The sequence below is a fragment of the Leishmania major genome, chromosome 25, assembly GCF_000002725.2.
Source record: "Leishmania major strain Friedlin complete genome, chromosome 25".
Taxonomy (NCBI): Eukaryota; Euglenozoa; class Kinetoplastea; order Trypanosomatida; family Trypanosomatidae; genus Leishmania; species Leishmania major.
Window position 1 is genome coordinate 354,796 of NC_007266.2, and position 15,205 is coordinate 370,000.

The following is a 15,205-nucleotide window of genomic DNA, read 5'->3' on the forward strand; positions in this document are numbered from 1 at the left end:
ACACCTGCTGCGCGTAGACTCATGGTTGACCTGAGGCCTGCCTGCCACCCCTCAGCTCTCTATCCCTCTCCGTCTGCGTGCCCTCCTGTAGCGCCAAGGTCTGTCGTGATGCCCACCCACCCTTCCCCTGCGCAGAGCCGAGAAGGTGGACATACACACACACACAAAGACACCCGCTATGCTTCCTTCTCTCCCCCAAACCGCGTGTACATACTCGATTTTCGACTTGCTTGTGTGCTCTCCACCCACCCTCCTCTCACTTGTCAACCACTTTATCTTGCCACGCTCGCTACCGTCGCCACTCATCCCAGCAGATCACTCGCGTTGTGGCGCGTGGCAAGCGCGCATGGAGAACGACGCCGTCTCCAACGAACGCAGTTTCGACAAGGTCGATCGCGGGAGCATCGCGAGTTCTTTACCGTTCTTGAATGTGACTATGCCAGAGCAACAGACAGCGACGGCAGCCCCCATCGACGCACCTGACGACATAGACTCGCTGGCAGAAGAATCGGAGAACGCGACACGCTCGCCGAATGCAACGACCACGGCGAGCACGCCAGCGACAGGCCCGAAGGTCAAAGGAAGCGCCCGAAGCAAGAAGAAGCGGTGCGCCACCGCACCACGGGAGACAGCGGGGCGCAAAGTAAGGTCAGAGCCGGCTGAAGAGTCTACCCTGGTGGCAGCCATGCCAGCGCACTTCGCGGAGCACGGCACCACCGGCACCCACAGCAGCAGCCAAGACGAGTCCGATTTGCTGACCAAACGGAGAGACGAGACGCGACGAGGGAGCGAAGGGCCAGAGCGAAACTTGCCGACCGCGGAGGGCGTGCTGACGCGCCGCGCCATGATGGAAAAAGCGGAGGACGCCGCAGCGCTGCAGCAAGAGAAGCCGCGCCCTGACGGGGCCAGCGACACGGCAGCGAGCAAGCTTGAGGGGTCTGAGGAGCTGTTCGATGATGCGCGCCTCCACGAGGTTTGCGGCAGTCGGTCTCGCTCGCACTCCACGGCGCCGCACACCCCGACTGTACTCAACCCCGCCTCTGCGTCGTCGCTGTCTGCACTCGGTACCAAGCAGGAAGAGGAGGAGGTGTGGGAGGCGGCGGTGCAGGCGGCCATCGATACCCAGGAGCGCCAGCTGCGCCACACCTTACTCAGCGTTTTCCCCCCTGAGCTACTCCGGGGCGCCGAATGGGAGCGGTGCCTCGCCAAGGAGGGGGACCTCCGGGGTGGCACCGAAGCCGCTGGTGCGAGGAACGTACAGGATGCGCGATCCCAGCCGGTGCGCACCACTCCAACGCCGTTTCTGTCCTCTTCCCTGTCCCACCGCCTCAGCCCCGAGCCACTCCTGCCGCTGCTGAAGGCACTGTGCGAGGACAAAGCCTATGTACACGGCGCGTGGTGCCGCTACGAGGACGACCTTGCCGTCCGCCGCACCCAGAACAGCATCCAGCGCAAGCGGCAGCGCTACACATTTAACAAGGGTGGTCGAAAAGCCTCCTCGAGCTGGCCAACCGCTGCAGCACGGCGCCCAGATGGCGACGGCGGTGATGATAGTAGCGCTGGTGAGGAAAAAGCTGCGGATGAAGATGAGCTCCAGCCGCCAGAATCGCATTGGGTGGAGGCGCCGCCCGCCTTCACGGGAGGCCCGCGGCCGTTGCCGACGAGTGCCACTCACCTCGCGCCTGACAGCGCCGTCATCGGCGGATTCCAGTGGACACCGTGGCGCTTCTACCGAGCAAAGCGGCGGCGTAACTCACGAAGACCGACGGTCGGTGGCGCGTCCCCCGCATCAGCGAGGTCCGCAACCGCGGCCAGTGCCGTTCAGCCGGACCTCTTCTCGGCTGTCTCCAGCAACGCACCTGTCAGCAGTGGTGGCGTGCCCTCTCTCGCCTGCTCCGAGGTGCCCTCTCTGCCAGTTCTTCACGTAGAGGCACACGTACCTGAAAGCGCGTTGGCTGTCGTGTCTCCGATGACGCCGGAGGAGCGAAAAGGGTACGCACGCTACGTGATGAGCAGTGGGAAGCTGCGCCACGACTGCCGCGACCCGTACGCCTTTCTCGTTTCTCGTGCGAAGGAGATGCGCATCCAGTGGAAGCGCCAGCATCCGATGGACTGAAACACACGTTGCGCATGTCTACGCAGCGCTCAAAGCGAGTCGGAGATGCAGCAGGGGCAGTGAAGTGCGGCATGCGAGTAAGCCCCATTCACACCACATCTATGGCTGCCGACTGTGCTCCTCTGTGGGTGTGTGCGTGTTGAGCAATGCAGCGACGCGCCTGCTTCTACTTGTATCAGTTCCCCCCCACACACACACACACACACACCTGTGGCTCTCTCCTACCGACCTTTGGCCTGCTGCATGTCTGTGTGTGTGTGTGTGTGTGTTGTAAAGAAGCGGAAGTGCGGTCGCCACGGTGACAGATCGCGGCCGTCGGTGAAGGCAGGACGGAAAGAAGTGAAGGAGAGGAAGGGCTGCACCGTCTACACTTAGTCTCCGGAGGCGCCCTCAATTCTATGTGCACCCGCCACCCGCCTGTCCTCCTCTCTTTCGCGCCTACCATCCTCACTCACACGGATGATTGCCGCCGCTGTTGCTGAGCATCTTCCCGTCCTCCACCGAGATGCGTGCCTTGTGTGTGTGTGTGTGTGTGTGTGTGTGTATGTGTGTGTGTTGGAACGAAGTCGTCTGGCCGCATCTCAACAGCAGGAGAGGGAGAGCCAGCGGAGAAGCGCATCTTGTGAACGAACTTGTCGCTTCCTGCCTCGCCCCTCTTTTCTCTCCGTTACCCGCACACAAGATGAGCTCCGCTGCTGTCCAGGCCCCCGCCACAGCAGAGGCGAGTGCAGAATCGGTGCCGCTCTTGATCACGTGCCTGCACGCGTCTGCTTTCTCCGCCCCTCTCGCAGAGGGGCGTCGAGCCTTCGACATCATCGGGAGGCTGCTCTCTAACCGCTTGCAACACCCGGCTGAGCCGCGCTACGCCTCGTTCTCCGCCACAAGTGCAGCGTGGGTCAACGGCGTTGCCCCGCTCGTCTACGTGCTTCGGTTAGCTACCTGGATGGGGTGCACATTGACAGCAGAGGGCACCCGTTACGTGTTCTTCGAAAGTCTCGGTGAGACGCGCGCACCCGAGCCAAGCGATGGTGCGGAAGGCCCGCGGCAACGGCATGGCCAGCAGCAGATTGCGGATCGCCTCGATGAGCTCCGTTGCGTCGCCTCCGTATGGGATACATCGGTCGTGGAGAGTTCTGCAGATGCCTCGAGGCGCTATCAAGACGCTTATCAGCAGCTGCTCAAGCTTTTTCAGTCAGCCCACGGTTTCACCGACCGAGAGGAGGTGTGGGCGCGACACATCAACTGCCTGCAGCTTCAGCGTCTCCTCGCCTACGCGGCTGACCTGGAGCGGCAACAGGCGACGGCGTCCTCTCAGGTAACTTCGGATGTGCTACGCAGAGAGTGCGTCGCCACATGGACAGCGCGCGCGCAGCGGGAGCTTGATCGCTTTTTAAGTGCGCCCAATTCGACGCCCTCGACGAACGCCCAGGGCGCGTGCATGACGCGAGCGCTGTCGGCTCCTCACACACAGCACGGTCGCCGTGGCGAATGCGAGGCCCGTGCGACGTGCCTGGCCGATGACTCTCTCCGTTGGCTGCTCTCTCATGCATCGCTGTGCGAGTGCCGCCGTATGTGCGAAAGCGTGGCTGCCGCGTCTGCTAGCAGCTCTGTGGGAAGCAGAGAGAGTAGGGCTGCGGCCGTCCCGCTGGTTCCCGGCTTCTCTGCCGCAGTTGCTGCGCGATTTCGTCAGCGAGCGCAGCTGGAGCAGCACCAGCGCTACCTCGACACAACAGGCCCTGCGTATCGACGGCTGGGCCAGGAGGAGCGTCACCGTGGTGAGAGCCTTATCATCAGCATTGCCGCCCTCCTCGAGCAAATCTCGGAGGTGACGGAGACGCAGGGGATGGTGCGCCACGACCGGCACGAGGCGCGTCGGCTGATGGACAACTTCCGCCAAGACGGCGACCTTGTGAAGCTCTACGCGTTGGAGAAGAAGTACACAGCGGAGCTGGAGGAGGCGAAGCTGCTGCACGGGAAGCCGCTTGTCTAGGCTGCGTTCTTCGAGCGGTAAAACAGATGACAAGTCGCACGCAGACGTTTGCAGTAAGTCATCAGGGTCTCTCTCAAGTATGTACTGCTTTGTTTTTTTTTCTTGTGGCGTGCAGCATTGCCGCCCTCCTGCTTACTCGCCTTCATCGACGCGGCCGGCACGGTGGCAGTCGCGTAGCTGCAGGGTAACTTGCCTTTACGCGTTCGCTCATCCAGGCGCACGCACACGAGGATTTCACGCGCCGCACCCGTGTGTGCAGTGACACTGAACATGCGTGCGCTGATGAAGAGACACTTCATTGGGCAGAAGCCGCGAAACCGGATCGAAAACGAATGCGCTGCGATACCTCCGCCGCCGTCAGGCACGTCTGCCAGAGATGTCGTTAAAGCATGCCCCACCATACACACCTTTAGCTGCACGCTGTACCCTCTTATCCTCTGCCTCTTCCTCCTCCTCCCCCCCCCTCACGCACACGCACGCGCACAGAGAACTATACAGAGCATTGAGCGGCATCGACGCACGACCCCCCCACACACACACACACATACACATCACCCCGCATCTCTGCTCAACGGTGGTTTCGCTGCCAAGCACACCAGCACATGCAAGGCCTGAGCGATAAGAAAAGATTACGCACATAGAGCGAAGCCCAATTGAGTGGAGCGAGAGAGCCGCGGCTGCAGCACAGGAAATCAAGATACACAGCACACAGCAGCGCACTCAAAAAGGGGAGGAGGGGGTAGCACAAGCAGACGTCAAGGTTACTCTTCCGTTCGCGCGTGTCTCTGTGCGCATGAAGAGATCGGCAGACAAGCTAGGGTAGCTGCGACGTAGACACAGCAGAAGCAGCCAACGGTAGAGAAAGGATCGTCACAAGGGCGGCGGGCACTCCCTGTGAGAACCCAAGTGGTGTTTCCACTTGCACGAGAACAGAAGAAGTTCTCCTCCCCATATACACATACACATCGACGCGTCTGGTCGCCATATGCCTCGTGAGATCATCACCCTTCAAGCCGGCCAGTGCGGCAACCAGGTAGGCAGTGAGTTCTGGCGGCAGCTCTGCCTCGAGCACGGCATCCGACTCGACGGCGTCGTGGAGCCGTACGCCGTCGGCGGTGAGGATCGCAAAGATGTTTTTTTCTATCAAGCCGACGACGACCACTACGTGCCGCGTGCGCTGCTCGTGGACCTTGAGCCGCGCGTGATCAACGCGGTGCAGCGCGGCTCGATGCAGAAGCTCTTCAACAGCGAGAACATCTTCATTCACAAGGAAGGCGGCGGTGCCGGCAACAACTGGTCTCACGGCTACGAGCTGGGCGACCAGGTGCAGGAGACGCTCTTCGACATGATCGAGCGAGAGGCCGAGAACAGCGACAGCCTCGAGGGATTCGTTCTTACTCACTCCATTGCAGGTGGCACGGGAAGCGGCATGGGCAGCTACCTGCTCGAGAACTTGAACGATAAGTTCCCGAAGAAGCTCATCCAGACGTACAGCGTCTTCCCGAACCAGTCGCGCGGCGGCGAGAGCGACGTCATTGTCCAGCCGTACAACAGCCTACTAGCCGTGAAGCGACTGACGCTACATGCCGACTGCGTCGTCGTCCTCGACAACACCGCGCTGAACCGTATCGTCACCGACAACCTCCACATCGCCTCCCCCACGGTGGAGCAGATGAACGGGCTCGTCAGCACCGTCATGGCCGCCTCGACGGCGACGCTGCGCTACCCGGGCTACATGAACAACGACTTGATGAGCATGCTAGCCTCGCTCATCCCGACGCCGCGGTGCCACTTTGTGTGCACCGGGTACACCCCGACCACCCTCGACACCTCCAACATCCAGTCCTCGGTGCGCAAGACGTCCGTGCACGACGTGATGCGTCGACTGCTGATGCCGAAGAACATGATGGTGTCGACATCCATGAAGAGTGGCTGCTACATCTCTCTCCTAAACCTCATCCAGGGTGACGTCGACCCAGCACAGGTGCACCGCTCCCTCGAGCGGATTCGCGAGCGGTCACCGACGTTCATTCCGTGGGGACCGGCCTCCATCCAGGTCATTCTGTCAAAGAAGTCGCCGTACGTGGACACGCGGCACCGGGTGAGCGGCCTCGTGATGGCAAACCACACGAGCATCCACACCCTCTTCCACCGCACGCTGAAGCAGTTTGACATGCTGTTCGGCCGCGGCGTCTTCCTCGACCAGTACCGAAAGTATGGGCCGACCAAGGACAGCCTGGACGAGTTCAGCGACGCGAGGGACGTCGTGGAGAGCTTGGTGGCGGAGTACAAGGCGTGTGAGAGCTCCGACTACATCCGCAACTTCTGAGTAGTGCAACAGCCGCCGCCCGGCGTTTTTCCGTGTTCTCTTGTCGCCCATCTCTCTCGATCTCCCTCTCCCCGAAAGTCTGCACCGTGGATGAGACCGCAGAGCGCCTCATCGGCTATCCTCTCCCTTCCCTAACCCCCTCCCATGCGCATAGACGCAGCTACGCACCTCCTCTCTCGCGCACGCGTGCAAGTCCTGCTGCGCTGTCAACACGCATGCGTGTATACCGTGGGTGCGTGCGCGCGTGGTTGTCGGTCTTTTGACAGGCTATAGACAAAATACGGCTATGATGACAGATGTGCTTGCTGCACCCCCTCTCCATGCCTCCGCCCTATGTGTGTGTGTGTGTGTGTGGTGTGCGGGTGGGTGGGTGGGCGGGTGTGCGCCTCTGCCGCTCACTCGAGGAGCGGGAGGGAGTGGGCCTCTGAGGCGACACCTCATCACCAACTTGAGTGAAAAAAAAAGAGAAGAGAAACAACAGCGTGTGTGTTTGTGCGTGTGTGTCTGCGTCTGTGTCTGTGTGTGTGTGCGTGTGTGTCTCTATAGCCATATGCGTGCAGCGGTCGATGCCGACGCCCTTCCCTTGTAGTCACGTTTCCGTTTTGTTATTGTCTGGGTAATCGGTGACCTAAAATCTGCATAATCCCTCGCCCGGCGTGCGCCGACCTGTGTGGGGAGCCTGCATGCACTATGCTCATCAGCATCCTCCTCTCTCCCTCTCTCTCCGACCACCATCGCCACCACCACCCATCGTGTCCCTTGCCTCACTCCTATCCCATCAAACACCACCAAAGGACACGAGGAGGCGCACCGTCAGCTGAGGCCTCTGTGTGTGTGTGAGTGCTTTTATTGTGCATGAGCGTATACGCAGGCACTTGTGTGTGTGTGTGTGCGCGCGCCGACGTCGAGAAGTGCGCCCCGCTCCCTCCTCCGCAACAGCAAGATAGCATTGTCATTCAGTCTGGTCGCTTCGCCGCTACAGCCGTGCCCGATGGCTGTCTTGAGTGCGCGCCCGTCGTCGAGCGCTGCGTTCCTCTCTCCCTCCTCCATCCCATACACGCGCAACCACTAGAGACTCCCCCGCGCACCGCTACACAGGCGCGCACGTCCGTTGAGAGAAACGGGAGCACGCACATATACGCATAGAGAACTTCGAAAAGGAGTTGTTGTTGTTGTTGTTGTTGTTGTTTTAGACAAGGCAGGAAGGGGAGGGGGTCGGCTCATGTCGGTCCTTCCTGCCGGGGCAGACGGTGCTGCGGTTCAGGAGCTGGAGAGGCTTTTCCGCACCGCGGACCCAGCCAACACGGGACTGCTGTCGTACAGCGAGTTCGCCTACCTCATCCTGCGCAGCGGAGGGACGCAGGAGCAGGCGGATGCGCTGATTGAGAAGTTCGCCGGGCCGTCACGTGCTCAGCGGGTGGTGTACTACGGGGCACTGCTGGAGCAGCTGTACGACTCTGCAGAAGCGACTGCAGACGCGCATGGCGATGTCGAGAACGGCAGTGCAAGACACACTTCAGACCCGCTACTCAGGATATCCTCTCTCGACTGCACCTCCTCCATGCCGACCCTTGATACGTCCAACAGCTCCCCATTGCCGACTCCCCCGGCGCCGACCGGCGTCGGGCCGTCGTCGAGGCATGCTTCCCGCTCGCCAACCGCTGGCGGTGGTGGCGCCGCTGCTCCAGCTCCTCGTGGCGTCATGGGCGCGGGTCAGTATGTCGTCCCTCCCGCTGCATCATCATCCTCGCCTCTCTGCAGATCGGTTACCCATGCCGGCGCCGGCGGCCGCAGCACCTCCACGCTCGCCTCGCGGGAGTCGTCCACGGCAACCTACGCAACGTACAGCACATGCAACGACCGCTCGCTGTCTCACCTCCGCGGCAACATCAGTGTCACCCCTCCGTGCAGGCCGCCTCGCAGTCTGTCCTCTCCCCACTCCTCACGGTTTGTCGAGTCTGCGCTTCGAACCGCTACGGCAGCGGCGGCGGGGTCGCATCAGCAGCAGCGGCTCGATCGTGCGCCGTCGCAGGGCGGCACACATGTCAGCTGGTCAGCGTCCCGATCACGAAGCCGCGATGATGTGCGCGCCACTCCTCTTACGGACTCGTCGGTGGTGGGCGCGCAAGGTGGTGAGCGTGCGCGCGTGTACGGTGCCACGTCGGCGCCACAGTACGCCGCAGGTGCCGGTTGCTACTCCTATCCTCCGCGTGCATGCGACTCGGCACCAGTGGGTATCGGGCACTGTCGGCGCGAGACCTCCGCAGAGCGCATGGTGCGCGCGGCAGCCGAGGTGAGTATTCGCGGCAGACCTCAGTCGCGTTTCGATGCAGAAGGCGGTGCCGGTGCAGGAGAGACCCGTGAAGGTGAAGGGAAGCTCGGCTCAAGTGTGGCTCGCGTGCTGCCTGGTGCACTGCACTCCGCGTCGTCGTCTTCCTACGCAGCGGCGCCCCATCTTGTTGCTGCCAATCGTGCCAGCCGCGCCGCTGCACCGCAGGCGGAAAACACGAGCGCGTTCTTCACCGCAAGCCGCGCAAGTGACTCGTACGTGCGTCACGTAGACGATAGTGGTCACAGCACTTACCACAGCGACGCCGCTGCAACGTCCCTTCTATCGCTACGGGACATCTTTCAGCGTCATCTGGCGCCGCGGTCATCGCGTGATGGCACCGTGCTGCTGAGCGAGCTGGAAGAGGCCTTGGCGACGCGCGGGGTGGGTGTGCATCCGCTAGAGCTGGAGGCCGTGGCCGACTCGCTGGAGCTGACCGCGGTGCCGGCGGCCATCGAACATCACGGCCGTGCGCTGCAGCACCACAGCTTCAACACGAGCCTGAAGAACGGCTTCGGGGCATCGGTCGCTACGGCTGGGCGCATGCGTCGTGACTCCCCGCATCCCTGGCCCTCGGTCAACGCCTCTGGCATGGATAGCACGGACGCCTCGGCTACGACAGTGAGTCGGACCACCATCACCGGTGGTGCGGATCGGGCGCTGAGTCTCGTCGACTTCTGTGTGCTGGTCTCTCGTCTGCGTCCGGCGCTCATTCAACGCATTCGCAGTTCCGGAGTGTGGGAATGCTCGGCATCCATCGATGGTGTCGAGGTGCTGCGGAGCCGTCAGCCTCCACCTGTCAACGACCGGCTTAAATCTCGCGGAGGTGTGGGAGTTGATGACGGGGACAGCATTGCAGACGTGACGGTGTCACCGATGACCCCTGAAGCGGCCGCCCCTGCGACGCCGCGGTCCACCGTGTCCTCGTCGAGCACGCGACCGCACTCCTCCGCGCAACGTCATCTTCGGCGGCGGCGCTCTCTCGTGCCGCACCGCTTTGCCGACCTGCACCGCCCATTGAGTGCGGCGAAGGTGTGCGGCGCTGCGGCATCGGCATTGTCGTCCACGGCGCCGCCGACTGCCCGGCAGCTCTCAGCCGATTATCAGTTTGCCGTTGAGCACGCGCAGCAGGAGCCACGACGCAGTGAACGAGAGGAAGATAACGATGACAGTCACCATGTCTCTGTCAGATATGCACAGCCCACTGCCGCTTCCGAGCAGCGGCGCAATGGACTGCACGTGCCGTCAGCCACGACAGCGCGGCTAAACCACACCAAGGTGCCTCTCTGGCACGATGACCGGCGCCCCAGTGCGCGCCGAAGCCACACCAACGCCACTCGCTCGCCGTCGTCCGCGTCACCGGGTAGCTCGCGTGGTTTGATCTCACCCGACGAGCGCCATCATCCGCAGCAGCCGCGACCGCACCGCGCCCACGTCGCTCTCCGCAGTCCCACCAGCGACTTTTCGGCTCGCGTCGTGTGCGAAGAGTTGGGTGATGGTCTCGCACGTCGTGGTTGTGGGGGGATGTCCGAGCCTTTGCCAACGACAACATCGGCACAGCTTTCTCCGACTTCCAGGGCACTGTCGTCGCCGCAGTCGGCCACCAAAAGAGGGTCGACATCCTGGATGCTGGCGCCGCGTGTCCTGGAGACGCTTCAAAGTGCCGCGTTGCCGCTGTTGCGCCGCTGTGCACAGCTGGACAATCGGCACACGGGGCGCATGGCACCGAGCGCGTGGCTGCGCGTACTGCGAGACGCTTGTCCAGCCTTGACGGGTGCAGAGCGACTCCGTGTGCAAGAATGGATTCGCGCAAGAGGCCAGCGGTCGGCCTGTGGCGCCGACTACGCGGCGGTCGTGGAGGATATTTTGACAGAGGCGAACGTCGCCCCTCTCACCCCCGTGTCTGGCGTGAAGGCCGGCGCCGTCCGGCGTGGTGACCGTACCGCGGTAGCCTCGCCGTCTCGCTCCTCCGCCACTCGAATGCGCAGCTATCCTCAACGGCAAGATGCGGCTGCGACAAGGTCGTCGGTGCCATACACATCGACCACGAAGGACACCCCACCTGCCTCCAGCCGCTCGGCCGTGAAGCCGCGTGCGGCCGTACGCTGCGGGCCGAGTGGACGCGTTCCTGTCTCCTCATCATCCCATACCACAGTGAATGGTCAGACGGCTGACGAGGACGCGAAGCGGCTGCTTGCGCACGAGCTGATGACGGCCTGTGGTGGCGACACGGAGGCACTTCTGGAGTACTTCCGCGCCTTTGACGAGGCTGGCACTGGACTCCTCGTCGAGCATGTGTGGCGAGCCAGTTTGGAGGAGCTGTTTCGGCGGACAGAAGGTCGAGAGCCGCCAGCGTGGGTCGTGGGTGGGTGTGTGCGCCTCTCGCGTGTGCCATTGGAGAGATGGGATGCCACACCGTCGCTGCAGCGCGGCACACCACCGCTCGTTTCTCCTGCGCTCTCCGCGGCGTGCGCGCGCGTCTCGCGGGTACCGCCAGCGATGCGCCGGACACTGTGCGATTACCGCTACGTCTTGGAGGAGCTCGGCGTTCATGCAGACGGGCGAGGCTCGCGTGCCGCGTCTGCGTCGCAGCGCTGAGCAGATTCGGCCGTACTGCTCATCAAGCGAGGCGAAACAAAGGCGCTGAATCCGACTGCGTCGGCATAGGCCACTAAACTCCTCTGCTCTTCAAGGAAGGAGGGCCACCTGTCCTTTGCCCTCCCCCCCCCTCTTCCCATTCTCTCTTCTCGGCTCGCATGTGGGCACCGGCACAAGCGCGGAGACGCACACGCACGTTTTGCCATGATGCGGCTTCTCGAATGATGCCTCTCCTGCACTCCCTCTGTCGTCGCCTGCCCCCCCCCTCACCTGCACACACGCGCCTGCACTCACGGGTGCGTCGCACACCTGCACAACAACGCCGAATCGTCGCGACTTCCACGACTACACATCACTTCACGCACGCACGCTTACGTGCACATGTATACATCTGCATGTGTGAAACAGAAAAAAAAACGCTAACCAAAGGTGTCGTATTCAACGCATGTCAGCATATACACGCACCCTTCCTCTCTGTCTCTCTCCGCACCCGGCGCGCGTAGTCTGCTTGTCCCCAGTCACTCTCCCCCCCCCTTCCCCTCCTCTGTTGACTGCGTCTCCTTAGTGGCCCTCCCTTTCGCCGTTCTGTCAGATATATCTCTCACTGTGCGTGTTTGTGCTCGTTCCACTTCTGCCGTGTTGTGACGTCGGTGCAAGGCACCCCCTCGTGTGCGCCGCATCCACTGCGTTGTTGTTGTGTATCAGGGGGGAGAGGGGCTTATTGGCCATCGCTGCTGCCCTCGCTTGCACGCTGATTCGCTGCCGCATCGCCTACACAGAGAAGGACGCATGCACGCGACGCTGAGGCTAACGTGCCTTCTTTCCTTCACGCTTGTCTAGTGGTCTCTGCAGTGTGTCTGCCGTCGGTGGCCGTGTGAAGCGTTTCTGTGCAGCGCTCGCCGTCTGCTAACCCCCATCGTCGTCACCCCAGAGTCGAGGGGAAGCCGAACCAGACCAAGACGATTACCAGGCGAGAGCGTACACAACTTGCTCGTCCCTGCCCACCTGCCGTCCCCAACGCCAAGAGTACAAACGTGGTATAGGGCTGTTGTACGCCCTGCTTTCTCCCTTTTCGTGGCCCGCACACCCGCATAAAGAGACACGATGGAGGATCCACAGGTGGCGGCGGTGGCTGGCCGGCCCGGCAGCGCGTCCGAGATGAACCGCCACATCCGCTCTGACCTTCGCCACCACTACATCTTCTCGCGCGTCAAGGACTTTCTCTCCGGCGGCGACGCTGCCAAGGCGGATGAGCTGGCGCGGCAGCTGGACCGCAACTTCACGGACGGCTCGGCGAACTTCATGGTCGTCCATGATCTCCTCCAGGGCACCGGCGCTAACACGCTGCTGTTCACATATCAGCCGGCGAACGGTGGTGGCGCTGGTGCGGCTACGGATACCCGTGCCGCCGCCACCGACGGTGGCAGCGGGGAGGACGTGCTGCAGGTGCTGGACCCCACAAAGAGCACCATCGAACACATCACGAAGCGCTTCGTCTACGTCATACGCGCCGACACCGGTAAGCCGATAAACACGAAAGACTTGATGCAGGTGGTGCAGGAGGTGTCGATGGGCATCATGCGGGCGAACGTGCTCACCAGCTACGAGCACCTGCTGACGGAGGTGTACACGCCGCTGTTGAACCGGATGCGCAACTGGGGCAAGAACACGGTGGACGAGAAGAACCAGTTCATCGTGACCCTGATGCATTACGCGGACCGCGTGAATGAGCTGCAGCAGCTGCAAGACGACTCGGCGACGCTGAACCCGGTGGACCAGGCAACGTGGAAGCACCTGCGTAGCGGCGGTGTCAGCAAGCGCGGCGGCATGAGCGACACGACGGTGATTACCAGGCTCGCGCAGACCGTGGAGAGCTGGATTCAGACGGTGAACGAGGCTGTGGCGCAGGTGCCGAACTACGAGGCGGAGCTGCAGGACGAGCGCGCCGGCCCAAAGACGGAGAAAGAGCTATGGAAGGCCAGGCTCGCCAAGCTGCGCTTGCTCGAGGAGCAGCTGCAACGCTTCTCTGCCACGCAGGCGGTGCAGTACCTCCGTGAGGCGCGCAGCCCACTCGTGGCGCAATGGACGGAGATGGACACAAACCTGACGGAGGCGCTGGCGGAGGCACAGGAGAACGTCAAGTACCTGCAGTCATTGGATACCTACTTCGATGTACTATACTCGTCCAACCTGCAGCGCATCATGACGATTATGCCGACGCTCATCACGAACATTCGCATGATGTACACCATTGCCCGCTACTACCCCACCCGCGAGCACATGACCGCGCTCTTCTTCAAGATCACCAATGAGATCGTGCTGGCGTGCAAGCGCGCCATCAACCCGTCCGGGACGCGCTCCCGCATCTGGGACATGACACACGACGCCGCCTCGCTGCAGGACCTGATTGCCCGCCTGCAGGCAAGCGCGAAGCTGAACGAGGTGTACATTCGGGAGTACCGCAAGGCGCAGGAGTACTTCCTCAGCCACAGTTCCAGCAGCGGCGGCCGCCTCTTCGATTTTGACGAGCTGCGCTTCCTCGGACACTTCAATTTGTTCGCCAAGCGTGTGGACAAGCTCATCACCGTCTTCCGCAAGGTGGAGCAGTTCCGCCTGCTCAAGAGCTTCCACGTGGATCAGATGGCAAGCCTGCTGCCCCGCTTCGACGAGTACCTCGGCCACCTGCGCGGCAAGACGACGGACATCCTCGACGTGCACGACAACAACAAGTTCGACGTGGAGTTCAAGATTTTCGAAAGCCGGCTGTCGGAGCTAGAGACGTCGATGCAGGTCGCCATCAACTCCTCCTTCGAGAACATCACGTCTACCGACAACGCGCTGCTGCTGCTGAAGAAGTACCAAAAGATCCTGCAGTCCGAGACGTTCGCGGCGGACCTGGAATCGAAGTACCTCGTCATCTTTCACAGCTACGGCATGGAGCTAGAGAAGGATCAGAAGACGTATGAGCGGTACAAGGAGGACCCGCCGATGGCGCGTCACATGACGCCGGTTGCCGGCGCCATCAGCTGGTCGCGCCAGCTCCTGCGTCACATCAAGGAGCCGATGGACAAGTTCAAAACAAACCGCACTATCATGGCGAACACGAAGGACAGCAAGAAAGTAATCCGAACCTACAACAAGGTCTCGATCGCGCTGCTAGAGTTTGAGGCGATTTGGCTGGACGCGTGGAAGCGCTCCATAGAGTCGAGTAAGGCGGGCATGAACGCGACGCTGCTTGTGCGCCACGAAGGTCGGCTGTACGTCAACTTCGACAGCGAGATTAACCAGCTAATCAAGGAGACGCGCTCGCTGATGCTGCTTGGCGACGTCGATGTGCCGGCGGCTGCCAAGTCGCTGCTCATGCAGGAGCAGAAGCTGAAGGTTTTCTACAACGAACTGACGTTCCTCGTGAAGGAGTACGAGCGTGTCGTTGGCCGCCCTGGCGAGTCGATGCGCTGTGCCATCATCGGCATTACCCGCCCTCTTCTGCAGCCGGCCATCCAGCGGCTCGACGCGATCATTCGCCCTGGCGAGACAACGCTGACGTGGACCTCGATGAACGTCGACACCTACCTGGAGCGCGTTCGCAACGCCATCGGCAATCTGGATCACCTGGTGAGCAAGGTGAGCGAGACGGTGGTGCACCGCATCCAGTCGAACCTCAAGGCGGTGTCGTCGACGCTGCTGGTGAACCTCTTCGAGCAGCACGTCTCGTTAGACCAGTTCGTGCAGCTGCAGGAGCGCCACATCCGCCAGCAGTGCGAGTTGATGAACATCAAGAACCGCGAGGTCGAGAGCGCCGTCGACGACGTCGTGGAGCTGATCGTGCGCTACGACACAGCG

The 15,205-nt window shown here is 62.0% G+C and overlaps 5 protein-coding genes across 5 annotated transcripts in view; all 5 read left to right on the forward strand.

The window, feature by feature from the left end:
* Positions 1-178: 178 nt before the first annotated feature.
* On the forward strand, positions 179-2,116 carry LMJF_25_0940 (conserved hypothetical protein; the record flags this gene model as incomplete). Its single annotated transcript, XM_001683796.1, has 1 exon — positions 179-2,116. One exon carries the CDS (start codon positions 179-181, stop codon positions 2,114-2,116), a length of 1,938 nt encoding a protein of 645 aa, XP_001683848.1.
* Positions 2,117-2,621: 505 nt separating this feature from the next.
* LMJF_25_0950 (conserved hypothetical protein) lies at positions 2,622-4,106 on the forward strand (the record flags this gene model as incomplete). The annotated part of the gene is made up of 1 exon (XM_001683797.1): positions 2,622-4,106. The coding sequence occupies one exon, from the start codon at positions 2,622-2,624 to the stop codon at positions 4,104-4,106; it is 1,485 nt and encodes a 494-aa protein (XP_001683849.1).
* A 985-nt stretch (positions 4,107-5,091) lies between these two features.
* LMJF_25_0960 (gamma-tubulin) lies at positions 5,092-6,435 on the forward strand (the record flags this gene model as incomplete). The annotated part of the gene is made up of 1 exon (XM_001683798.1): positions 5,092-6,435. One exon carries the CDS (start codon positions 5,092-5,094, stop codon positions 6,433-6,435), a length of 1,344 nt encoding a protein of 447 aa, XP_001683850.1.
* A 1,222-nt stretch (positions 6,436-7,657) lies between these two features.
* LMJF_25_0970 (conserved hypothetical protein) lies at positions 7,658-11,362 on the forward strand (the record flags this gene model as incomplete). Its single annotated transcript, XM_001683799.1, has 1 exon — positions 7,658-11,362. One exon carries the CDS (start codon positions 7,658-7,660, stop codon positions 11,360-11,362), a length of 3,705 nt encoding a protein of 1,234 aa, XP_001683851.1.
* A 1,104-nt stretch (positions 11,363-12,466) lies between these two features.
* The window catches only part of LMJF_25_0980 (putative dynein heavy chain), a gene marked incomplete at both ends in the record, with an annotated part of 14,058 nt that continues 11,319 nt past the window's right edge, over positions 12,467-15,205 (forward strand). Inside the window, one exon of the mRNA XM_001683800.1 lies at positions 12,467-15,205. This exon is cut by the window's right edge and continues 11,319 nt beyond it. Coding sequence (XP_001683852.1) covers positions 12,467-15,205 — 2,739 coding nt within the window.